At 36.0% G+C, this 25,167-nt stretch overlaps 4 protein-coding genes across 5 annotated transcripts; 3 read left to right on the forward strand and 1 right to left on the reverse strand.

The window, feature by feature from the left end:
• Positions 1-5,325: 5,325 nt before the first annotated feature.
• On the forward strand, positions 5,326-7,924 carry LOC147286519 (uncharacterized). 2 transcript variants are annotated; one of them, XM_086239789.1, is made up of 4 exons: positions 5,326-5,437; positions 6,341-6,540; positions 6,637-6,703; positions 7,210-7,924. In XM_086239789.1, the coding sequence occupies exons 2-4, from the start codon at positions 6,374-6,376 to the stop codon at positions 7,501-7,503; spliced, it is 528 nt and encodes a 175-aa protein (XP_086095915.1). In that variant the 5' UTR covers positions 5,326-5,437; positions 6,341-6,373; the 3' UTR covers positions 7,504-7,924. The 2 variants fall into 2 exon arrangements, with proteins under 2 accessions (XP_086095915.1, XP_086095916.1); XM_086239790.1 differs by having other exon boundaries at positions 6,640-6,703.
• A 1,600-nt stretch (positions 7,925-9,524) lies between these two features.
• On the reverse strand, positions 9,525-12,968 carry LOC147286520 (mannose-6-phosphate isomerase 1-like). The gene is made up of 5 exons (XM_086240014.1): positions 12,347-12,968; positions 11,954-12,121; positions 10,852-11,064; positions 10,261-10,527; positions 9,525-10,079 (listed from the first exon to the last, which is right to left on the reverse strand). Exons 1-5 carry the CDS (start codon positions 12,719-12,721, stop codon positions 9,762-9,764), a joined length of 1,341 nt encoding a protein of 446 aa, XP_086096140.1. The 5' UTR covers positions 12,722-12,968; the 3' UTR covers positions 9,525-9,761.
• A 7,618-nt stretch (positions 12,969-20,586) lies between these two features.
• On the forward strand, positions 20,587-21,804 carry LOC147286521 (protein FAR1-RELATED SEQUENCE 5-like). The gene is made up of 2 exons (XM_086240782.1): positions 20,587-20,671; positions 21,146-21,804. The coding sequence occupies exons 1-2, from the start codon at positions 20,587-20,589 to the stop codon at positions 21,802-21,804; spliced, it is 744 nt and encodes a 247-aa protein (XP_086096908.1).
• A 69-nt stretch (positions 21,805-21,873) lies between these two features.
• LOC147286522 (protein FAR1-RELATED SEQUENCE 5-like) lies at positions 21,874-23,382 on the forward strand. The gene is made up of 3 exons (XM_086240783.1): positions 21,874-22,754; positions 22,926-22,995; positions 23,200-23,382. The coding sequence occupies exons 1-3, from the start codon at positions 21,874-21,876 to the stop codon at positions 23,380-23,382; spliced, it is 1,134 nt and encodes a 377-aa protein (XP_086096909.1).
• The last annotated feature ends 1,785 nt before the right edge of the window (positions 23,383-25,167 follow it).

Below are 25,167 nucleotides of genomic sequence, written 5' to 3' on the forward strand. Positions count from 1 at the left end.
TTTAGCGTTGTAAATCTATAGGCTCCAAAATGTAAAGACCATATTGAAAGGTCCATACAAGCCCAATTGATTATATCCACATTCTCTAAATGATCATCCAAATGAGATGACAGTCTTAGAAAAGACACAAGTCTATGAGATGAGAATTAAAGCCGCTGAAGAGGCTTGGGTACCCAATAGTTTGAAATATCTATTATGTATGCATATAAGAGAATTGTGAGATACAAACAAGATGATCATCAATGATATATTGATTCATAGTACTTACTGAATTGATTAAGCAATGATGTGAAACCATGTTTATGATAATGTCGACAAATAAAATGACTGGCCAACTGGAAAGAGGCAATTCTAGTAAAATTGATTATGATTGAGAAACGTAGATTAATTAGACCTATAGTTCAAACATCAAATTAGAGATTATAAATGAGTGTTTGTTGTAAAGCGAAATTAATTCACTAATATGGCACACGATTTCTCATTGAGACATGAGATTTGATATTCTCCTACTATAGATGCAGCCACGAAACGTATTCACTGCATATTAAGATTTACATTTATGAAATGCTTGAGGCACATTACCAAGCGATTTCTTAAGGGATTTAAAGCCCAATTTCTATTGAAATATACATACTGCCATGAAATATATGAGTTGCTTAAAGCAAATCCTTGAAGGATTCAAAGAGCCTGAAGCTCAAATTATGTACTTAAGTTCATTACCATAAATATGGTATAAATTGCCTCGATAAGTACTTTGATAATAGATAAATCAAATTTGAATTCGAATTCAAATTCAATGTCGTTGTAACGTATTCAAAACTCTTGGATAAATCAATTGGATCCCCTGAAGAGCCTTTGAAAACATACGAAAATTTGTATATATTAATAACTGATTATGCCATGTAATTTCTCCAATGATCCAAGTATTGATTTCTTTCTTTCTAATTTTTCGATCCCTTATCTATAATAGGGAGTACATGAGATTTGAGAATTATATCTAACCACTTGATATAGTGGAACAATATATTGTTGGCATTGTTTAAATCTCAACAGGAATTTAATGGATGATCCCCTACTGATATTCTTAAAGGCATATGTATACTATCACTGCAAAACTTCACTGTCTAGAGATGACATTTGAGATGAGTTATCAATTAGTCAAATTAAAGCTTGCTGTTAATAGGGGGAGTAACTCATCAAGGGGAGCATCCAACTATTTTGCGTGCTGTACTCTTTTTCCTTCGACTAGGTTTTTGTCCCACCGGGTTTTTCCTAGCAAGGTTTTAATGAGGCAACATCAAGCGCATCCAACATTGTATCAATGATCTTGCAAATTGTTGTACTATCTTTCCTTCGATTTGGTTTTATCCCACTGGTTTTCCAAACAAGGTTTTAACGAGGCAACAATCACTGATTGAAGAACTCATATCAGCATTAGGGGAAGCGTTTCATCACACTGTACTCTTTTCCCTTCGTCCAAGGTTTTTGTCCCATTGGGTTTTCCTGACAAGGTTTTAATGAGGCTTTGTCGCACGTCTGCCACAGTTATGAGAAACACATGAAGATTGTACTATTTTCCTTAACTAGTCTTTTTCTCATAGTGTTTTGGCTAGTAAGGTTTTTAATAAAGCATATTTGATGTGTAATAGACATCCAAGGGGGATTGTTATGAATATTAATATTTATGTGTCTGTCCATATTTAACTAATGTATTTATCAGATGTATTTGTTATTTATCTGATATATTAGATAATCAATATGAGTTTTATTTCATGTAAAACTAGGAGACTTGGGTGTTCATCTCAAGCCATCCCTGAAGTCTATAAATAAATGACCTATGTGAGGGAAAAAGATCATCCCTCAATTCATGATCACTTATGTCTATTTTATTATTTTTGTTATATAAAATAATTAAACATATTAATTATCAAAAAAGTTTAATATAGTTTCAAGGCCTAAATAATTAAATGATATGATTTCAAGGCAATAAATTCAATATTGTTTTCATAAAATTATAAAAAAAACTCATCAAATTATACATATTTGTAACAAATTGGGAATCAATTCTCCCTACTATTACCTCCCGAAGAGGCCCAACTCTCTAAGAATTGGCCATTCTTGAGACACTCATCTAGTGCCGCGGCACAAAGTGTGACCGCCTAGGGTCTACCTTCAAGGGGGGGCCCACAAATTTTTATATTATATATATTTTTAAAAAAATTCTGTTGTAAAAAAAAAAAAAACAGCTATAGAGGCCCAAAACCAATGTCAACCCACGAAGACCCAATGTGATTCAGATTTTTAAAAAAAAAAAATCTAGAAACTTTATGTTGCTGAGACTTTACGCATTCTCTTTTCTAAATCAAAGAAAGAGGAAACTTTACGCCTTTGCCCGCGTACAGACAATAACTTTTCTCAATCCCTCGATCTCTCTCTCAAGTCTCAATCTTCCATCGTCTTCCTCATATCATCTCTCTCTCTCTCTCTCTCATTGTTCTCCTTTGTTGGTAGCTTCAGATTTAATTGGGGTAGAACTGTGGAAGTGGAAACGTTCAACCTAAAGAGGCAAGAAGCCAAGAAGTGGAACTGTGGAAGTGGAAATGTTTGAGTTGTGTGTTTTTCCCTTTTAGTTTATGCCTTATATTCCTATATTACTATATATATTTTTTTCAATTATTTTCTTCACATTCAATCAAAAATTTCTTAATTGATTTCTTGATATGATTGAAAACAGGTTTTGTGGGACAAAGAAGATTGGAAATTTGGGAGGAGTTAATTTTGTGTAAATATAATAGAGATGCAGGCTCTTACAGGTGTTTTTGTTCTTTGACTCACCCTCTTTTTATTCGTTATTGATGTTAGTCCTTGGAATTTGCTTGTTTGTGTGCAATGTGCTTGCATGTTTTTTGTTTACTGTCTCTAGCATAAGCATAAGCACGTTACCTAAAAAACATCCATTTGGAAGTGAAAAAAAAAAAAAAAAAAAAAAGAATAGAACAATTAACATAATCTCAAAGATGAGCTCTTGAAATATTTATTTATAAGAAAACATGTTGTTCAAGTGAAAATTCAATTGAAGGTTTAGTTAATGAAGGTAGTTTTGGGTTCTTGTTTAATTCAAAGAAGTTAACTGAATAAGATGAGTCAGATGACAATGAATTGAAAAAATGTTGTGTTAACTTAGAGGCTGCTCTAAAACATAATAACTTGTCTGATGTTGATTCAAATGATTTGTTTTCTTAATTGAAAGTGTTACAAGTTACCTTAGCGCAAATGAAAAAATGTCAGCCATTAAAATTTTAGAGTATGTAAAGAATTCAGAATGTTATCCAAATGTATTTATTGCTTATAGGGTATTACTGATTGTTCCTATGACTGTGGCATCCACAAAAAGAAGCTTTTCAAAATTAAAAATGCTAAAGTCTTACTTACAAGGTAGAATGGAAGGTTGAATGAATTGGCAATCTTATGTATTGAAAGAGATATGTTGGAAAAACTTGAATTTAATACTAGAGGAAATTGCAGATTTGGTCCACTTATTTTATACCTACTTCAATTTTGGTTTACGATCTTTTTTAAGTTTTTTTTTTGTTCACTAATTGTTTCATTTGTTTAATAAAGGTCTAGATTTATGATTTTAAATCCTTTGAGTTGTGTTTTCTTTAATTATAATTGAAGTATAAGTTATATTTCATCATTTCTTAGTCATAAAAACAAATTTGAAGTATTATAATATAAGAGAATTGAGATTGGGTGAAGTTTGAAAAATTGGCAATTTCGGGTACCCTACTTTGGGGTCAATTATCTTGAGTTTTAGAACTCCAATTTGAATGATCTATATATGGTTGTAAAGAAGAAATGCATAGCTTTAAAACAAGTATATGTTTGTTGAATTTGGGTGAGATTTGATAGGGTAAAAGGCAAGCCAAATTTGAGAAAACAAATCTGAACCTTTATTGAACAAGTTGAACAATTAGTGGACCAAAACAGAACTTAAAAAAGATTGTGGACCAAAATTGAACTAGGTATAAAATAACTAGACTAAATCTGTAATTTCCTCTTAAAACTATTATTGATACTTTTGTTTCTAGAAATGTTAGAAAAAGACATTTTCAGTGATGTTTTGCTGCTAAAACTATTACCCTAATTGTTTTGCAAAAGGTTTTTTTTTTTTTTTTGTACAACTAAAATTAGGAGTCCAATTTAGATTTTCGGCCCTAGGTCTTCCAAAAGACAAGACCGGCCCTACACTCATCAAGTGCAAGTCTTTTATTTATTTATTTTTTTGAACAATTCAATAATCGTAAAATTATGCCAAATAATTCAATTATTCTTTGCTAAAAATTGCAATCACACGAGGCAAACAATAAAATGATAAATCAAATCACCCAAGAAAAAAAAAGGAAAAAGATAAGAACAAAACCCATAAAAAATTTGGAAGAAAACCTAGAAATTAAAGAATATAAAAACATGGTAAAAATATTTAAAAGCAGCTGGGACATGTGTCATGGAGAGTGGTTGGAAGGAGGGAGAGGTAGAGAGAGAGACAGAGAGAGAGAGAGAGAGGGGTGCAGGAAGAGGCTGGGAACACCTGACTCTTCGCCATGTGGCGCGCGATGATTGAAGGGAAGAAAGACGACAAAACGGCAAGGTGGGCGAGCTGACAAGTGGAAGGGAGAGAGAAGGTGACGGGAAGCTTCTCGCTATGACTATTCGGCTCCCCTAAGGGCGAGCTTGGGCCACTCTTGACTCTTCGACTTTCGCGGGCTTGGCTGGGCTTGGGAGATAGGCCGAACTTCTCCTTTCTCTACTTTCCTATTTTTTTTGACTTGGGCTTGGGCTCTTATTTATTTCTTCTCTCTTTGGGCTTTTTCTTCAATTAAGCCTAAACAAAATAAATAAAAAGACTAAGTAATACTAAAAACTCATAAAACTAATTTAATTTAGAAAAAATAAATAAAATATAATAAAATCTAAGAAATAAATAAAAATAATAAAATTCACTAATTAACTAAATAATTAAAATAAGAAGTAAAATATTAAAAATGCTAGAAGACAAGGAATAGAATGTATGATTTTTGGATATAAAACATGTTATAAATTAAGCTTAACAAACCTTACTAAAATATACAATCGTTTATACTAATTTGACAGTTTAAAAATGTCAAAAATTTAGTGGACGAATATCGAACGAAAGAAAGACTGTGGACCAATACGAAACTTTTTGTTTTTTTGAAAAAAGTAGACCAATAGTGGTGCAACATGTTATAAAACAAAATCCCCCTTAACAAATTCAGCGGATGAAACTAAGATGGGATAAAACGGCATCGTGTGAGCCATTTACGTTCACCATTATATAATGAAGCCCGGATCCATTTCCCTTCCTCCTTGTGGCATTGACCTCCCCTGCCTTCTTCATTCGAAGGATTCCCTTCAGGTCTCTCTCTCTCTCTCTCTCTCTCTCTCTCTCTCTCTCTCTCTCTCTCTTCCTCTTCCTGATATATATATGTGTCTGCTTAGCTTGCAAAAATTCTAGTAGCTAGGTTAGTCTTTGCTTTAGGTCTGGCGCTTTGAATTTTGGCCGTTATTATTTGCTTATTTTTAGTCAATTTCGCACAAGCTGTAGGTTCTTCATGTGTAACAGATCTGAGTTAAATCTTCGTTGTATTTTCCTTCTGGATTTTTTTTTTGTAATGTTTTTTGAAGGCAGTTTTGTGGTCAATATTTGTCTGTTAAACCATTTTGAGCTGTATTTACTATCCCTAAAATCATTTTTAAATCCCCCAATTACTATGCGATTTTGCGTCACACCCAAAAGGAATCGCAGCCGGCTTAGCTTTGGTTTTGATTCGAAGCTATGCGGCTTTGTGGGGTGTTTTTTTGATGTGGAGTTGGAGCATCAAAGGGAGGAACGTTCTGTTTCTTCAAAGGTCTGACTTAGATCTGTTGTGAAATTGGCCACATATTGTGTCTTGTTTGTTTGCCTAGAAATTAGAGGAAAAATCGAGCAAAAACACACAAATAGACGGAAATGTTTCTGGACTTTGGATTATTCTTCTTTTTTGTTTTTTTTTTTTTTTCTGGGTTTTGTTTTTATGTTTTTTTTTTCGGTAGTTGTTTTAACAAATGAAAATCTAAGCTCATTTGAACAAAATATTTGTGGGTCTGACTTAGGTATGAAATTAGTGAGCTTCATTTGTGCAAAAAAATTTAGCAACTAAATGGAGCTTAAGTCTCTGAAATAAATAATTGTATGCTTTTCTAGATCCGGAAGATTGTTGGAAAGTTTTATCTGATTCTTTGCTTTTTCTTTTTGGGTTGGTGTGTTTGCTATGGACAGGCATTCTTTTGTGGAACATAAACGGTTTTGAAAATGAACCATTTGAATGTTCAGCAGCAGAACGCGGCTAATGTGGGCTGTGAAGACACCAGAGGCTCTGCCTTTAACTCTGATACCAAGGACCCTGTGGTTTGCCCCAAGCCTAGGCGAGTTGGGATTTTGTATAACAGCCCCATTAGGCCCTTGAGATGGCAGATGAGGTACTTTTTCTTATTCAATGATGTCCCTGCCACCTCATTTTGGTTATTATGCTTAGTTCTTGCTGATAACTTTTTTTTTTTTTTTTTTCAAAATAGTAGTCATCAAGCTGAGTTATGTGACTCAAGAGCAGGGGCAGAGCTTCTCGATATCATTCTCATGAAGGTAAATTGTTATTTCATTTTCTTATGGTAGATATCTTTGTAATTGTTAGTGGTTATCTGGGTGTAGTTAATCTGTTAATGTGTATAAACAACTAAATAATGTATTGTTTACCAAAAAAACTGATTGCTGTGTTAAATTCAGAGCTGGAATTTACTTAATCTTATGTTTTTGTTGTTCCCCTTAGAAAATAAGTTGTGGGTAGACATCCATGGAAGAACTTTTGTTTCTCCTTCTTTTTTTCTCTAAATGCTGCAATCATGGTGATGACTTGACTTAATTATTTGCTGCCTCTGTCTATTATTTTTTCTTTGGAGACTTCTTTTCATTGGACTTTTTAAATACAAAACAAATTCATTTTTATATAGAAACCTGAATTGAGCTTCTTCAAAGGGTGACTTTCCATTTTTGAAAATATCATAGATGTGATTGTTGGATCGATCCTTTAATGTTATGGGTCTGCATTGGATGTATAGCATTTTGATTAAATAATATCTTGGTTTCTACAGGAGGGTTATGGGATGGAGCTATCTTCAAACCAGTTTGCTTTGTCACCCCCATATTTTTGTGGGTCTCCTCCCAATAGGGCTACTAACCCATTAATTCAAGATGCCCGATTTGGAGATGAGAAGCTCACTCCTGTTTCGGCATTGCCAGTTCGATCTCCATCAAGTTTATCGTCACCACGCAAAGCAGGTTGTGCTAGAATGAAGTTTGGGCTTAAACCTGCTGCAGTTAGAGTAGAAGGGTTTGATTGTCTCAACAGGGATCGTCAAAATTCCCGCATCCCAGCATTTGCCTAAACTTCGATATATGAAGTGTACATAGAAGAAGGAAAGCTAAGTGCCACCACAGCTCACAAACATAGAAGACTTAACATGAAGAGGAAATTTTGAAAAATTGGAGAAATTGAGATCTGTTAGTATTGTATATAAGATATGTTTTGTTGATCACCTCATTTGATTAATATCTCTGCAAGTGGTTTGGTGGAACATCACAAAAGAGTGTCAAGCTGTCAAACCTTGTGTTCTTGAGGAAAGGTTTGTATATGTTTAAAGCCTTTGCTCTGTTGTAATATAAGATGGGTCTTGATTATTTTTGGTAATCACCATGAATAGTGTATAAAACCTAATGGTGATTTAGTTTGGTCTTCCTACTTTGTATATGTATATTGGTAATTGTCAATGATTGGCCTGGTATCTTAATTTAGCTATTAATTTTGTCTGTTGGCTTCCATTGGCCAGTGTTTGTACAAGTAGGATTTGTTGAACCAATCCGCGTAAGGCACACATGCCTTGTTGTGGTTGGCACTTGCAGCTGCGTTGGATCATATTTGACACCAACCAACGACTATCAGAGTAAGGGGGTTAAATTATTCACATGCTTTGCCACATAATAGCAATTAGCTAGTTACATAAGCCTATTTCTTTGACTTTTTTTTGGGTCAAATTATCCTTCTTTGACTAAGTCAACATAAATCGCCCTCATTTGTGGTATGATCACACAGCCATGCACCACTGCCTTATTGTAACTTTGCCCACCATGGATTGCCATCCTCAACTCAAGGTTGGGACTTCCCATATAGTATGGAACCTAAGCTCAAAGTTTCACATAATCACATCTTCTCACTGTTAGCACATAAACATTCCCAACTATCATGTGTTGAGTTTTAAAATTAATTTGGAAATGTGCCAATCTATTAAGGGTAAAGTACATACATATAAAAATAATACCGTACTCACAAAGATTGATTAGAACAACCTAATTAGTTTCAAAATGATCACTTAACTAATTCTACAAACAATTTTATTCATTTTGAATAATAGAAAAAATTAGAAAAGCAATTGAATACGTGAGCAAATAAAGAAATATAGAAATTCAATAAAGAAAACACTTGTAGAAACATAAAATTGATTTCTTGTGTTTTTTTTGGTTTTTTAGTTTCTCGGTAGCACTAAAGATGAAACATCTTTTGATTTCTTGTTTGCTCAAATATGTCAGCGGCTTATGTGGCTACGTGAGCATGTCATATGGTGTTACGATCATATATAATAGATATGCGTAGAATGTAATAATTAGTGTGTATTTTGCGCAAAATATAACTTTTTGGTTAAGAAGACTACTTCAACAAACAATGAACATTTTTTGGCCAAAGTTCTTTTTTTGCCTTTGAAGACAAAGGACTTTCCTCAATCGAGATCTGGTGGTGGCAGTGGCCTTCATATAAGGTCTGCGACCACTAATTCGTAGGTGTTGAATTGATCCTCTTCCCAAAAGCCTATTGTAACCTTGAAAATCATAAACAATGTTGGATTGGTTAAATCATAGAAGAATGTTTGGATCAAGTAAATCATAAAGTAGACTGAAAGTAACACTGAGAATAAACTGGAGTTTTTAACAGATAACGCAAGCAATTGAGAAGTACAAAATCAATACCAAATCAAAGACAAAGTTAGGTAGAGCTAAAACCAATCGCATTAAGAAATTAACTTGGAATTATGGGATGTAAACGCCATGATTTCTACGATAATCAAAGCAAACTAAATGGAAAATAAGAATCATGGTGGTGGAAATGTTTCCAAAACGTGATCCGGAGGTAAGATACACAATTGGTACTCGTAGGGACATGGCACTTCTGTTAGATAGATGGACAAAAATTGGATTAAAGAATTATTAGACAAAATAAAAGTTTCGAACTCAATTGGATTGAATTAAAGTTTCGGTATCAAGTTGGAATACGGGTCAAATTTTGAGTGCCAAAATGAAAAAACCCCAAACTAAATTGATGTGGTTTATGTTACTTTCTACTACTTTTTAATTGAGGAGAATAAAATATATTGAATGAATATAGAATGAATGGAGTGTAGAATTACATTTTGGTAGTGCGAATAGCGCCTCTCATTCTTATTTGTATAACTTATACTATATTACATTGCACAGTCATTTTCATGACAGTGCTAATATTACATATTGGTATACAGATATGCATTTATCATAACACAAGCAAAATTAATAAGCTATTTGCTTGCCCTAGAGCTAAGATGTGGTGCTGCAAAGCAATTTATGAGGCTTGAAAGAACATGCTGTTCACTCCCGCTCTATATATCTGCAACTCAGATGCACTTGTTATGCTAACCTCAGTGTCAGCAGGTGCAAAAAGAACATCTCCTTCAGCTATTACATCTCCCTTAAGATCACTTGTATATATGATTCCCTCCCCATAAGTAACAACAAAAATGGAAGGACCTGGGACTGCAGGAAATATTGCTGATTCTCCCTGGGGAAGATGACAGCGATCAACCTCAAATTCATCGAAAGGCGGGCTGTACCTTGTTACATATGGATTTAAAGCAATTCCTTTCAGGATTTCAGGAGAGCCCTGCAAAAGAAATGATATCAAATGGTAATGTTTAACAAGTCCTCACACAGAATACCATTTTCCATTTATATTTCTGTAGCATAGAGTTTCAAAATTTTCATAATACATCCATAGAATGCTTCTATTACTACCAAACAAGTAGAAGATCCAGTCAAGATCGAAAGCCTGCTGAGTACTTTACCTGCTTGTATGTCAGCATAGAACAAAGGGTCTTAACATCCCGATGCTTGGGAGTAAGGCCAGCCCTCACGACGTTGTCTGAGGTTGCCATGCATTCGATGCATTCACCAAATAAATAGGCATGGGGTTCATTTGCTCCAAGGTATAGCGCTTCTCCAGGATTAAGCTTCACATGGTTGAGAAAGAAGGCAGATATAACACCCACATCAGCTGCATATTGCTTTTCCAACCGCAACACGAGCTGTTCCTTGTCTGTCAAGGGTCTCACCTGATAAAATGAGTGAAAGTTGTGATTGACAATTCAGAATGAGCATAGCAGAGGGTTTTACTACCAAAGTTACCACATAAGGAAAATAGAAAACATTAACATAAAAATCTAATGGAGGTCATAAGAATTGAAGCCCCAAATTCTAGCTTAAGAAATTTGGGGGTTAATGAGCATTCAGTCAGATGTATCTTGCAAATGTCCATCTGCTAGTGTGTTGAACAAAAAATTCATGCATGTCCTTAATGCTTTGAGACTGAACTTGTCCATAAAAAGATAATTTGACAATTACATTGAAGGGAAAAAAATTGAACTCATCAAATTGACCTGGCTTTCCATGCGTAAACGATTTTTCATTTTAGCTGTTGCTGTAATTATCTTCTCTTTGCTGGCTGACATGAGTTGGGTGAAAATTGCACGCAGAACAGACTTTACTTTATCCTCCCCATCCTGATCAGTGGTTTGAAGGACTTGGTTTGCATCTTCACTATCAACCAGTTCTACAATCTCAGGGACATTATCAAGCACACCCTTAAGCTCCTGAAAATAGAATAGCAGATAGCTCCAAGTAAATATATGACTGAGTATAAAACATCAACAATGTTATTCACAAACTAATGAGATTAAGCTTAAAGAAAGATCTTACTTTGCATTCTACCAAGAAGCTTATAAACTTTATATGTCTGTTACAGATATCACTAAGAAAGGCGTATCATATTATTCATTCCATTATGGTCATCCATTTAGATACAAAATTTGCCTTTGCCAAGTAGTAAGTTGTTATTGAGATCACAACAGGGAAGGCAATATTGGTTTACACCCACTTATGGGGAAGAACAAAAAAAGTATCCTAGGGAGAGATTCTGAAGGACAGAGAGCAACACTACACCTGCTCTCCACCTTCAATTTTTACATAAAAATCAGGACTTCCACTGTTTATGTTGGAATCCAATGTTTTTAATATGACTATTTAGTTTAAGTTGTTTGTATCACATGTAATAATAATAATAATAAATAAGAATTAAAATAATAATAAAAACTCATCTCTAAGGTTGACCTGTCTTAATAGGTGTTGTAAACAGTGAGCAGAGGGAATTTAGAATGAGAAACAATACTTTTTTCCCTCTACTTTTTTGGTATTACATCAAATTTCTGTATGATGGTCAATAATTCAGTTGGGGCCCAAACATGGTTACAAGTCAATTATTTTAATGACCAAATTAAGCATAACAAAAGGAAGCACGTAAAGATTCAAAAAAGTGCTAATGATTGTCATGAACTGACTCAGCAACCAAACAAACAATTGGAAGGCAACCCAGTTCTCTCAGTCACACATTATCTGGTCTCACTTACGAGATTGATTACATAACCACTATGAAATGATTGAAGTTCAAAATTTATCAATTGATGAATTGTTGTTGTTATATACCTCAATAGTGATGAAACCACAAAGAGCCTGGAAATGTGTTATAGCGAGCGCCATCTCAGGCTTGTGATTATCGTCCTTATAAATATTTGGCATAAACTTGTGCAAAGCCTTGGCCAATTCCTTATCTGGGTGTGCCTGTATTGACAATGCCTTTGAAACAGAAAGCACCTAAAAAACACAAACACATCAAACAAAATAAAAAAAAAAACCCAAGAATTTAATTTAATGGAATTCATATTGAGAATTAGAACTCTGGTCATCCACACTTGGTCTGGACAAGGTTCTATACGGAAATTCTTTATGCCAATCTTATATAGGAAGCTTTTCTTTTCATGCATAAAGAGGTGTAGATGACCCGAATGTGAATGCGAGAATTTATGTTAAAAACAGTACCTTGAACAAGAAAGGCAGGTCAGAGCCCCACTTCTGGAGCACTTCGTCACCAAGCACATTTGGGTTCTTAGAAACCCAATCTTTGAGACTCAGACTCAGACTCTCAGTCTCGGAATGAACTGAGAAAAACCCATTATTTTCATCCCCATTGGGAATCAGAAAGGAGGGTCCGGAGTCATGGGTTCCCATCCAAAACTCAGCGTAAGGCTTATCTGGGTCGATTTGAGAGGCAGAGTTAAAGGCAGAGAGCCTGGCGACCTGGGAGTCTTCTCGGCCTTTCTTGCCCCAATCGTAGTTCTGGACAGAGCATCTCAGCCTCTGAAGACTCCTCTGGTGGTGTCGGTGCTTCATCATTGATTTGTCAATGGGCTCCATGAATGAATGAATGAATGAATGGCTGAGCAAGCAAGTAAAAACAGAGTCCAGTGTAGTGTGGAGCAAGGAATGAAGAAGCGAATGCTTAAGGCTATGAAAAGTGAAGGGAATGAGATGCGTATAATAAGATGCTGCTGGACATGGCCAAATGGGCAATTGGGAAAAAGCAGACAGAGTGGGAAATTACTTGCTGCTTTTCAAAGCGTTTGAAAAGAGTACAGCCAGAGAGAGAGAGATAGAGAGATAGAGAGATAGAGAGAGAGAGAGAGAGAGAGAGAGAGAGAGAGAGAGAGTGAGTGAAGACGAAGTTATGAGAAGAAATGGGAAAGAAAGAGACAGAGGAAAGGGTCAAGTGGGGTCTGATTGGTCTGAGTCTGATCACTTTATCCACAAAATTCAGTTTTTATACTTGTGATGAGTTAATCATGTTTAGCAGTTGCAGACTTGGAGGAAACTTCCTGCATTTCTTGCATTGATTTTAACTGTCACTTGGTTTGTTTTTGGTGTATGGTTTTAGATCATGGAATCATTATGTACTTGGCTTTGTCAATCATAGATTCATAGGTTGTTTTCTTATGACAAAGACTTTTGTTTCCTGAAAATTTCACCTAGGAGAGGTGTTTGACAAAGACTTTTCTTTCCTGAAAATTTCACCTAGGAGAGGTGTTTGCTTTATAAATATAGATAATACATCCAAATTACAGAGTCCTAAAGTCTTTCCCTCAGAATCAGCCTAGATATATGTGAACATATTTTTAGTGGACTTGGATCCTCTGCTAGGCAAAATATATCAGATTGGTATCAGGCGTTTAATCCAAGCCCTTCTGTTTTCTTCAATAGCTTAGATGTTGCCACATCACCAAACTTCTTATTTTTCCCAACTTAATATTAAAAACTTAAAAGTCAAAAAAAAAAAAAGCTTATTCATGCCAATGTCCTCTGAAAGTAACTTCGATTTTCAATTTGTCCCATGAAACTTCATTCCTCCCAATTTACCTCTCGAACTTTACAAAATCTTATATTCCGTCATGTCCGTCTATGGATCCATCAAAGCAGCTAACGTGGAAGGGCATTTTGGTGTGTAAGACGCCAAGTGTACAAAAAATTAATAAAAAATAATTTTCATATTAAAACTTAAATTATAACTTAAAACTTAAAATAAACTTAAAACAAAAATTAAACTTATTTTTTAATTTTCAGATCCCCCATTGGCAAAAAAAAAAAAAATTCAGATCCCCCCCACCCAAACCCAGTCGCCAGCCCCCAGCCCCACCACCGGCAAAAAAAAAAAAAAAATTCAGATCCCCTACCCAAACCCAGTCGCCAGCCCCACCACCGGCGAGTCCTCTTTCCGGCGCAACACCCCACCCAGCCATCAGCCAGCCTCTCATCCTTCTCTCTGTCTTTCGCTCTGTCTTTCCCTCTCTGCCTCTCCTTCCTTTTCTCCTTCCCTCTCTCTTTCTCTCTCCTTCTTCTTCCCTCTCTCCTTCTTTCTCTCTCATTTCTGCCCCAGATCGGAGTCGACTAGAGGTCGGCAACTTCCATAATCAGCGACTTACTCGAAGGTGAGCTACTTTGGGTTTCCGGCGACAAAGAAAGAGAGGAAGAGAGAGAAAGAGGAGAGAATGGAAGAGAGAGAGAAAGACAAAAAGAGGGAAGAGAGGTTGGCCGGTGTCTGGGTGGGGTGGGGTGGTGCGTCGGAAAGAGGAGATGCTGGTGGTGGGGCCAACGGCTGGGTTTGAAGGCTTGGATATTCAAAGGAAGTTTCAAAGGGAAGAGGAAGAGAGAGAGAGAGATATATATTCAAAGGGGTCCCACTTAATGCTGATGTGGAGCTGATTTGGCATCTTGTCAATCTGATTCAGCTTTGCGTCAGGTAAAAGACCTAATTGCCCCTCCACGTAAGTGCCACATCAGCTGCTTTGACGGATCCATAGACGAACATGACGGAATATAGAATTTTGTAAAGTTCGGGGGGCAAAGTAGGAGGAATGAAGTTTCATGGGGCAAATTGAAAATCGAAGTTACTTTCAGAGGACATAGGCGCGAATAAGCCAAAAAATAAAGAAAAGCACTAGTACACTGCCCAGACCTACCCCACGGCCACCTCCCTCCCCTCCTTTCCTCCCAACCACCCTCCCGACCTCCTCTCCCATTCCACGTCACCATCGAACCACCCTCTTCTCCCACCGCACCACCCTCCTCGCCTGTGCTCTCGACCACCTTCCACAGTCCCCAATTCCCCACCTCCTCCCATTTTTTCCCTCTTCCCTTCTCTCTCTCAACTCTCTCGGCATGATGATGGTGGTGTAAGCAAAGCCTCCAAGTCTGAAACTCACTTCTTCCCATACTCACCCTCTTGAATCACATTCAGAATTTTTGTGGGCATGGTGTGATGGTGAACTTCAACAAGAAAGAAGCCCTAGCCGCCTGCACCATCGCCTCTGCGTCGGACTTCAGAACTCTAATCTGGAAGGAAGAGAGAGAGAGAAGGAAAGAGAGTGCAGAGGGAGAGAAAAGAATAGAGATAGAGAAAAAAATGGTAGGAGGTAGGGACTAGGGAGGGTGGTTGGGAAAGTCGGAGGAGTGGGTGATGCGGTGGGTGCGATGGGCTGATGGTGGTTTGTTTTTTTTTTATTTTTTTATAATCTTTTCAATATTATTTTGGCCTATTATTTTATGAAAAAAGAGGATTTTTTGATATGGCAAAATCTCAGCCATCAACTTGAATCAAGGGCTGAGATTAAAAATTGAGTACCAGTCTAGTATATTTTGCCTGGCAAAGGATCCAGGTCCATTTTTAGTACCATATTAGTTTGACATTTGCTGTAATTTGTCAAATTTTCACTACCACAATAGGTTTACCAAAGATGGTTTCTTTAGCATTACTCAAAGTTTTTGGTATTTTTTTTAAATATGTCATGAATATCCATCTTATTACAAATCAAAGGCAATGTATGTTTCTTGTTCTAGTAATAGGGCTTGCAATTTTAGTGGTTGAGAGCATTTAATCCCACAGCCAAGGTTACAATTCGAATATCTCCTTTCCTTTTGACATCTTTTTTTTTTTTTTTTTTTGAAGCTTTTGACCCTCCTTTAATCAAATAAAACAAACCCATTATATTCAAAACAGAGTAATGTTAGAGGAACTATATTTTTATATTCGAAAGATAAACGGTGTCATTATGTAACATGTGAAGTTCTCTCATTACTTCCATTATTTTGATTGATTGGTTGATAATTAATACATCGTTTGTCGCATAATATAATTCACTAATGTGATCTTTTGGATAATAATAATTCTAGTTATAGTAAAATGGTTCTTGTTATAGTAAAATGGCTTTTGTAATAATAAAATGGTACTGTGAGCCTTGATATTTTTTGTGGATAGAGAAGATGAAAATTCCAACATACTGATACCACACAAATACTTTCACCACAAGAAAAATTTACAAATAAAGATGGTTAGCAGTACTTAGCACAACTTGGTAAATTTTTGTTGAAACTTGTTCTCTCTAGAATGAACAATAATAGACAGACTTCAAAATTAATGTTCATACTCACAAGAAATTTGGTTGAAATTTAACGTGATTCATATGAGTTGTGCTGTACCACCAAAAGCACTCATTAAAAAAAAAAAAAGTAGTAACCATAAGAAAACTAAAGCGACTTTGATCTTATTAGTCTATTGGTAGGTAAGAGAAAAAGGGGTAGGGAGAAAGCCACGTACGATACGATGACGTATTGTGTGAGTTGGACAAACAAAGGCTTTGTATTTCCCGCAAGACGATACGAATGAAATAACGGCGTTATAATCGCGGAGCGTCGGTGGATCTCTATGGTCCACTGACAATCGGGTGGGCCCCACGTGATTATAATATAAAAATGATGGGTAATCTGATCGTTACACGTGGCACTCCCGATATACTTTGCAATAAATTAAACTTTGACTTGGATAGTTGGATGTGCATGCAGTATGCAACTTTTTTTTATTTTTTTTATTTATGTTGTTGTTGTAGTCTTGTAGATTTTAAAATGAGGAAATCATGATCTCTGTCAACTGTTATGGTGAGCTTTCTCCTTCCTACGTCAGCCTCCGTTTCCAGAAAGGTTTTCACGTGGATTAAAATTTTTTTTTTTTTTTTTTTTTTTTTCAATTTGGTTTTTGTTTTGAACAACACGTGAAATTTCTTGTTGTCAAAACAGTTGGGCACTTCGCACCTTTTCTCTTTTGGCAGAAACCAGTTGGGCAGCTTGCAGCTAATGCATCTTGAACTGGCATACCTTACAATACAGTTCAGTACAATACCACGTACCAAACCAGCTCTACCTCTAGCTCATCTAATTTAGGGGTCGGCAAGCCCGGCCCAAATTTTTTGGGTTCGGGCCGGGCTCGGGCTTGAATTATAGAAGCCCAATAGGGCTTTCGGGCCGGACCGGGCCGGGCTTGGGCTTTAATACACAAGCCCAAGGCCCGCCCATCGGGCTTTGGCTTGCGGGCTTAGAGGGCCGGGCCGGGCTAGGCCCGAACGGGCGGCCCAAAATGGGCCCAAAGCCTATTTAGACACATATATATTTTCAAAAAAAAAAAAAAAAGGATTTTGGCTATATTGTGATTTGAACATGAGACCCCACATAACAAGCTTCAACTCTCAACCAACTGAGCTGACTAGTTTATTTGTCAAGTTTGTGAATCATAACATATTTAATAGCTCTTTCGTTTATTTACTTCAATAAATTATTAATATGCTTATTAAGTTATTATATAATACTATTATGTTAGTAATAGTGTAATACCATAAATAATAAACTTTTAAAATTATATACAACATTACAACTATAATAAAACATAAATGTACATATGTATGATTATATATTTTATTACATATTTTTATAAACAAACGATGCAATTGTGTTGTCAACGATCCAAACCATTCAAATTTTAGTTCCTCACTCAAAGATAATTTGTGCAAAAAATTAGCTCAATCGGAGATGTAAAAGTGACATAATGGTGGTCAAATTAATGAACGATCATGGTTTTTCTAATGATCATCGAATGGGTAGATGAATTTCGATTTAGCCGATTTTTTGTACGGATGATCTTTGACTATGAACATAGAAAATGAACAGGTCAGATTGTTGAAATCACGTTGTGGTCTTCATAATTATGGAAACAATAAGGTTTCAACGGGAAAGTTATTAGAATTATACTCTTCAAGTGTATTTATATGTAGAAGCTCACATATCGATCTTGTTTTCAACGATCCGAACCATTCAAGTTTTAGTTCTCCACTCAAAGAGAATTCTTGCAAAAAATTAGCTTAATCGAAGATGTAAAAGTGATTTTTCTAAATGTAACGGTGGTCGAATTAATGAACGATCGTGGTTTTTCTAATGATAATCGAATGGGTAGATGAATTCCGATTTAGCCGATTTTTTGTAAGGATGATCTTTGACTATGAAAATAGAAAATGAACGGTTCAGATCGTTGAATTAATGAAATGACGATTGTAGTTTAATAACTTTAATTTACTTGTATTATAAAAGTTGTATATACACATATACATTTATATTTTATTATACTTGTAATGTTGTATATAATTTTAAAAGTTTATTACTTTATTATTTATGGTATTACATAGTTTACACTATTACTATTTACTAACATTATAGTATTATATAATAACTTAATAAGCATATTAATAATTTATTATAGTAAACAAACAAAAAACCTATTAAATATGTTATGATTTCCAAATTGGACTTTGGGTCGGGCTTTGGGCGGGCCTAAACGGGCCGGGCTTCGGGCGGCCCATGGGCTTCAAGGGGATGGCCCAAGCCCAACCCAAGAGACTTTCGGGCCAGGCCGGGCTGGCCCAATTTTCGGGCCAAATCGGGCTTCGGGCCTAATGGGCCGGGCGGGCTTCGGGCCTTGGGCTTTTTGGTGAGGCCTAATCTAATCCCACCACGAAAATTATATAATTAGCATATTAATTGAAATTAAAAACAAAGTTTCTCTTTTAACCAGTTGAACATATATAGAATTTATTAACAATTACAGGGAATTCTCAAAGTATATTGTTGCTCGTACATATGTAACAGAACTTTAAAAGTTATCTAATTAAAGGAGACAATTGTATTAGTAGTTCGTGTTTGTGTCACTAGTTTATAATCGTGTCACGTTCAAGTTGATTTATATATCTTGTGCACTGAAAAATTCAATACAATTTTTCCTTATTTTTAAACCAAAGCTATCACTTATGTAGTGCTAATAAAATAAAAATATAATTAATCATGAGAGTAAAAAAATCATTAAAAAAAAATCTATAGTTATATAATGATTACTAGTCTCTTGACACGCGCTATCCCGCGTGTCAATGGACCTATTTTACTAAAAAATAATAATAAATTGGAGAGTGGAGAGAGATGAAAAAAGACCAAGAAAGAAACATGAGAGAGAGTAGTGGGTAAAAACATAAAAAAACTATAGTTAGTGGGCAAGGAATAAAATTTCAAGTTTCGAGGAAATTTCGAAGATTTTTAAATTTCGACAAAAATTTGACGGAAATGACGGAAATTGCTATCAAAATACGGAAATTTTGAATGAAACTTTACCATATGTTTATTTAACATATTATATACTAAATTAATAAAAATAATTGAAAAAACTAAATTATATAGTAGGTTTTATATGATATAAGATGAATATAATGCACGCTGGAGACAAATACTGTTAAATAAAATTAGTATATTATTTATACAGTGGCCTTCAGATACGGGATCCTGCATATAAGGCTATTTGCGGGACTGCCTTGCTGGCCGTTGGATCTCTTTTAATGAGATCCAACAGTGGATATTTTAACCCACACTCTAACCCCTTTAACCCACTTAACCTATCCCCCAACCCATGTAATAGAACAGCCTAGCCACAAAGAAAACGCGAATTGAAAACAGAGACGCTGAACCTGAAGAAGAAGAGATCCATTAACGCAAAACCCACCCGTCGAGCAGGGACGAAAGATCTTAGAATGCAAAACCCATATAGGCCAATTTTAATTAAATTTACAGCACTTAAACCGTTCCCAGCAAAGAGTTCCAACGTGACTTCACCATCACCATGGGACTGAGCTAGCTCGTGAAGAAGAAGAAGAAGGGAAGCTCGCGACAGGGAAGGCAGGCCAGGCTCGTGACGGGGAAGGGAAGCTCACGACGGGACAGGGAGGTCAGGCTGGCGACGGGGAAGGGAGGCCAGGCTCGCGACGGGGAAGGGAGGCTCGCGACGAGTTTCAGGTATGTTCTTCTTGGTTTTTTGATTTGTATGATGATATTTTCTTGAAATATTTAGGATATGGTTTCAAACTGATTTGGGAGTTAGGGTTGGGGATTTGTGAATTTCGAAAAATCAAAAGATTTAGGGTTTTTGTGTTTTTTTCTTTGTAATTCCATTTTGGTTAGTCTTGTACAATTTATGCTTGCTATTGAAAGAGTTGCTGCATTTTTGGTTGCTAAATATTGCAAGATTAACCAAGACTAATAGACTCTAAGACATGTTTGAGTAAAAATTATGGGGGAAAAGGAAAAAAGAAATGAAAGTGAACAACTTCTAGCTATATCTGGGAGGGTGAACTTTACTTTAAAATCAATTTTTATTACACCTTTCCCTCCCCTGTACATAGTTACATAGTACAATATTATTGAGATTGTCCATCAGTTTTTATTACACCTTTAAAATAGACATTCTATAATGTTTCTAAATTATATGAATCTGAAATCATGAACACTAGATGGATTGGATAGCTCCCTGTATTCAATTTATTTGGGCTTTTATTCTTAGAATTTGGGGTTTTCAAAATGCAGGTGCAGTGATGGCAGAAGCTAATGAGATGGTAGTTGTAGAAGCTAATGACATGGTAATGGTAGAAGCTAATGAGATGGTAGCTCCATTGGAAAGTGAGTCAGAAGGAAATTCATTTATGTGTAATGCTAATCATGAAGAAACAATGAGTTGAAGCCATTCAAAGGTCAACAATTTCAGACAGTGGAAGAAGCTGAACACTATTACACTAGGTATACACAGAATGTTGGATTTGACATTCGAAGTCACTCAACTAAGAAGAGTAAGGATAATGAGATCACAAGGAAGGAGTTTGTGTGCAATAAAGAGGGAGAAGGCCCAAAAGAATTGAAAGGTACCGAAAAAAGGCGTCGAGTAGGAAGAAAAAGTTGTAAAGCAAGATTGATAATTGTGAAGTCGAAAGTAGGTGGATTTGTAGTCACTATCTTTGATGAGGCTCACACCCATGCCTTGGTAAGCCCACGAAGACGCCACTTGATGAAGTCTCGTCGTCGATTTTCAAGTGCTCAAAAATCATTAAGTGAACATACCCCCTCATCGACAATTTGACATTTTTGGAGTGCAATCAGGAGGAATTGAAAACATTGGTTGTACAATGCAAGATATGTACAACTATCGCAGAGATAAGCGTGTTGAGTTGAAGAGGCATGATGGAAACATGTTACGGGACCATTTTCTGTTGGAACAAGAGAGAAATTCTGGATTCACTTACAAGATCAAAGCAGATGACAAACAGAAGAGAACTCATTGTTTTTGGTCAGATGCAAATTCTAGGAGAGCATATGGTTTCTATGCTGATGTGGTTATCTTTGATATTACCTACAACACTAATCGGTATAGGATGATATTCGCACCAATAATGGGGGTAAACAATCATGGCGAGACAATCATTTTATCTGGGGCATTCTTGAGTGACGAGACTACAAACTCATTCAATTGGTTATTCAGAGAATTCTTGAAAGTTATGCCAGGTCATGCTCCTAAGATGATCATTACTGATCAAGATCCAGTAATGACAAAAGCAATTGGAGAAACTCTTCCCAACACATATCACAGACATTGTAGTTGGCATATTCTAATTAAATTCTCCGAGAAACTTGACACGGTCAAATATACTGATTACTGGGATGACTTCAAACGTTGTGTTTGGACATCAGAGACTAGAGATGAGTTTGACTCAAGGTGGAAGGATATTCTTGAAAAAAGTGGGTTAAAAGAAAATAAGTAGCTGCAATCACTATATGAAATTAGATTTAAATGAGTGCCAGCCTATGTAAACCATGTTTTTGGAGCTAACATGTCTAGTAGTCAACGAGCAGAAAGTGGGCACTCATTTTTCAAGGGATATGTGGCCAAGACCAATTCTTTGGTGGACTTCATGATTCAATTCAATAGGGGACTTTTACGACAGCGTCAAAATGAGGTTATGGCAGATCACACTAATATCACTGAGAAGCCTAGACTTAAGTGCCCTATTAAGATAGAAAAGCAAATGGCTGACATTTACACGCGTAAATATTTTTATAAGTTTCAAGATGAGTTGTGGGAGAGTTACAACTATAAGACAGAGCTTATCAAAGAGAGTGTCACTAATTGCATTTATAAAAGTTACATGGATGATCATAGTGGGAGAGTTCGGGAGATTATGTATGACAAGTCTCTGGACTTTGCATCATGTAGCTGTCAGATGTTCGACTGTGCAGGAATTCCATGCAGCCATATTTTATCATTTCTACATAAGGTACGTCAACTCCATATCTTGCCGGATCAATACATTTTGCAGAGATGGACTAGATCTGCTAAAGATGATGTTGTGGTGGACAACTCTGGTGTGGAGATAAATATTGACAAATCATTACTTGAAAAACGTAGTACCTTATTCCACAGATACTCATATGTGATTGATAAGGCCATATTAAATGATGAGGCAAGACTAATATTTTGTGAGGCCATGGATTCTGTTAGTGACCAGATTGAGGCCATCTTAAACATTGGTAGTACTGGCTCTTGTGTTGGAGTTTCTAATAGACCGAGTGTTACTTGTGATGCTAGTTATAATGAGCCGGATCCAGTTAAGTTTAAAGGGAGTGGAAAAAGACTTAAGAAAGGAAAAGAAAAGTCGAAAGGAAAGCGACGTGAAAATGGTAGGCGTTGTAATGGTTGTGGGAAAACTGGAGTGTCTCATGACAAAAGAAATTGTCCACTGCTATTAAAATAGGTATAAAGTTGTACCTTTCTGCCACTAATTCTTCATTTGCTATTTTTGAGTTTTTTTGTTGTTGGTACATTATTTGTATAATTGTAGATGATTGGTTTGATTAATTTGAGTTTTTTTATATTTTATGGTAGGTCTTCTGATCCCCAAGAGCCTAATGACTCTCAAGTTGAGGCCTTGGATGATGATAGCTCTTCGTCAGAGGTAATATAGACTTTGTAAGTTGATTTGAGTTATTTTTTATTTCGTTGTAGGTCTTCAACGTACTGACCAAGATTTTTGTTCATCCCTTTGTTAGTAATGGTACTTGCTTTTTTTCTTTTTTTTTCTTTTTTTTATCAGGATGATGGGCTGCTGTGTTTTCCATAAGTGGCTGCTGTGTTTTCCTTTTTCTGCTATCCATTCAAGAGGGGTCAAAGAGGGGTCAAAGAGGAGAAGAAGAACAAGAGTGGAAAAAAGACATTGGAAGAATTGAGGGAAGAACGGTTGAGAAGGGAGAAGCGAGAAAAGGAAAGGGAACGCACTTTACTTCTGAACAAGAGCCAAAAAGATGGAGCTGCTTTTAAGGCTAGAGGGTTTTCTAGGAGATGAGTATACAGAGTACCAGAAGTGTTGTTTAACTAAGTAGCACTTTGAATTTTCTGATTCCAATTGTTCTTTGTAGTCTGTATAATGAAATCTTTGGTGTTTAATGTTTTAAATGCTTGATGTATCCAATGTTGTTATGGTTGCTTGACTTGTTTCTATGATGATGTTACAATTACATTACATACAGGGGATGATATCCTGCAAGTGGCCAAACTGTTTTCCATTGTGCTTTGTTTATGAATGCTTATGTGGTACTTGAAAGCTGTAAGATCAGATCCCATTTTTCTTGGTTAAAAAAATCAATGAGACTATGTAGAGTTTCTTATTCATTAGAGTCCTTTAAACAAAGAGAAGAGAGCGATAACCATGACAATGTGGTTCAGAGCTATTTAGATGAAGAGCATTTCGGTGTTGGTGATAACCGGAAAAGCACCTCCTGAGTTTGCATGTACTGTAAACATGTTCTCTATTGCGATTTAGCACATATCCTCATTCTCATTCCTCACCCCTCCCCCCCCCCCCCCCCACATGCTTCAATAAAGTAACATTGTTCACTGCAGCAGTCCCTCACTTGGATATGGAAAACACAAAGATTGAGATTCTGGCTTCCAACACAAAGACAAAGAGCTTCATACCAAGTAATGCAATAATCATTCTACCAAGAACATTGTCAAATTTTTAGAACACACATGGCCATCATTCATACATAACCATTACAAAAGTAAGGATTTGAATACCTCATTCCAAAGCAATAATACAACCAAGTTTGTCCTTGTTACAAAAGGAATAAACATTACAACAAAGTAAATTTAAACATAAAAAACATCAAAAGTAGTACAAGAGTTTTCATGAGAAAGCCAAATCTAGCTTGGTTCCTCCTCTGGAGTTCTTCCTCAAGTGCTACATTTTTCCTTGAAATATGGGCTACCTGTGCAAATAATCGAATCACAGTCTCGTTCAAATTTTTCATTGTTCAAAGCTCTTGCTCAATTACATCAAATCTTATTGTTAATTCATGAACCTCATCAATTAAATTCTCAATAGCCCATATAAATTTCCCACAATTCTTGCATGTCCAAAACAGACGGTTTGGATTCCTATCTGTTTTAGACATTTTCAACTCCAAAACACTGCCACACACACATTGTTGTTGTCTTGGCCTATGTTGAACTTCGCTGCTACTGCTTCCGCTACGATTAGACATTGTGGATTTCACTGATTACCAGCTACCATTATGCACTTTTGTCCATGCTTATCATTCAATGAGAAGACCAAACTGAGGAAACTCTATGCAATGACATTTTAGAACTACTAAAATCTACACACACAAAAAAAAAAAAAATTGCAACCACAAGTATAGCAGTGACAGAACCATTCATAAATATGCTAAAGACATATGGAACATTAAACCTGTCGAAATACCATAGAAGCATATTCTTGTCAGCAGAGATGGTCATACTTCGTGGTTGTGATGATCCTCGGCTTTTGGTTGTATGTAAAAGCTAAATGCTGGGAAATGGGAATAAAGGGCACCTTTTGGTTGCAAAGAAAAATAAAAACCCCCCAAATTGGAATTACAAAGAAAAATAAAAACCCTCAAATCTCTTGATTTTTCGAAATTCCCAAATCCCCAACCCTAACTCCCAAATTAGTTTGAAACCATATCCTAAATATTTCAAGAAAACCCCATCATACAAATCGAAAAACAATATCCTTACTATTGCAATATTTAACTTAAATTCATGTTTCGAAAACCCTAAAACCCCCAAATGAATGAGATTTGGAAGC

Source organism: Dryas octopetala, chromosome 4 (assembly GCF_963921425.1).
Source record: "Dryas octopetala chromosome 4, drDryOcto1.1, whole genome shotgun sequence".
Taxonomy (NCBI): Eukaryota; Viridiplantae; Streptophyta; class Magnoliopsida; order Rosales; family Rosaceae; genus Dryas; species Dryas octopetala.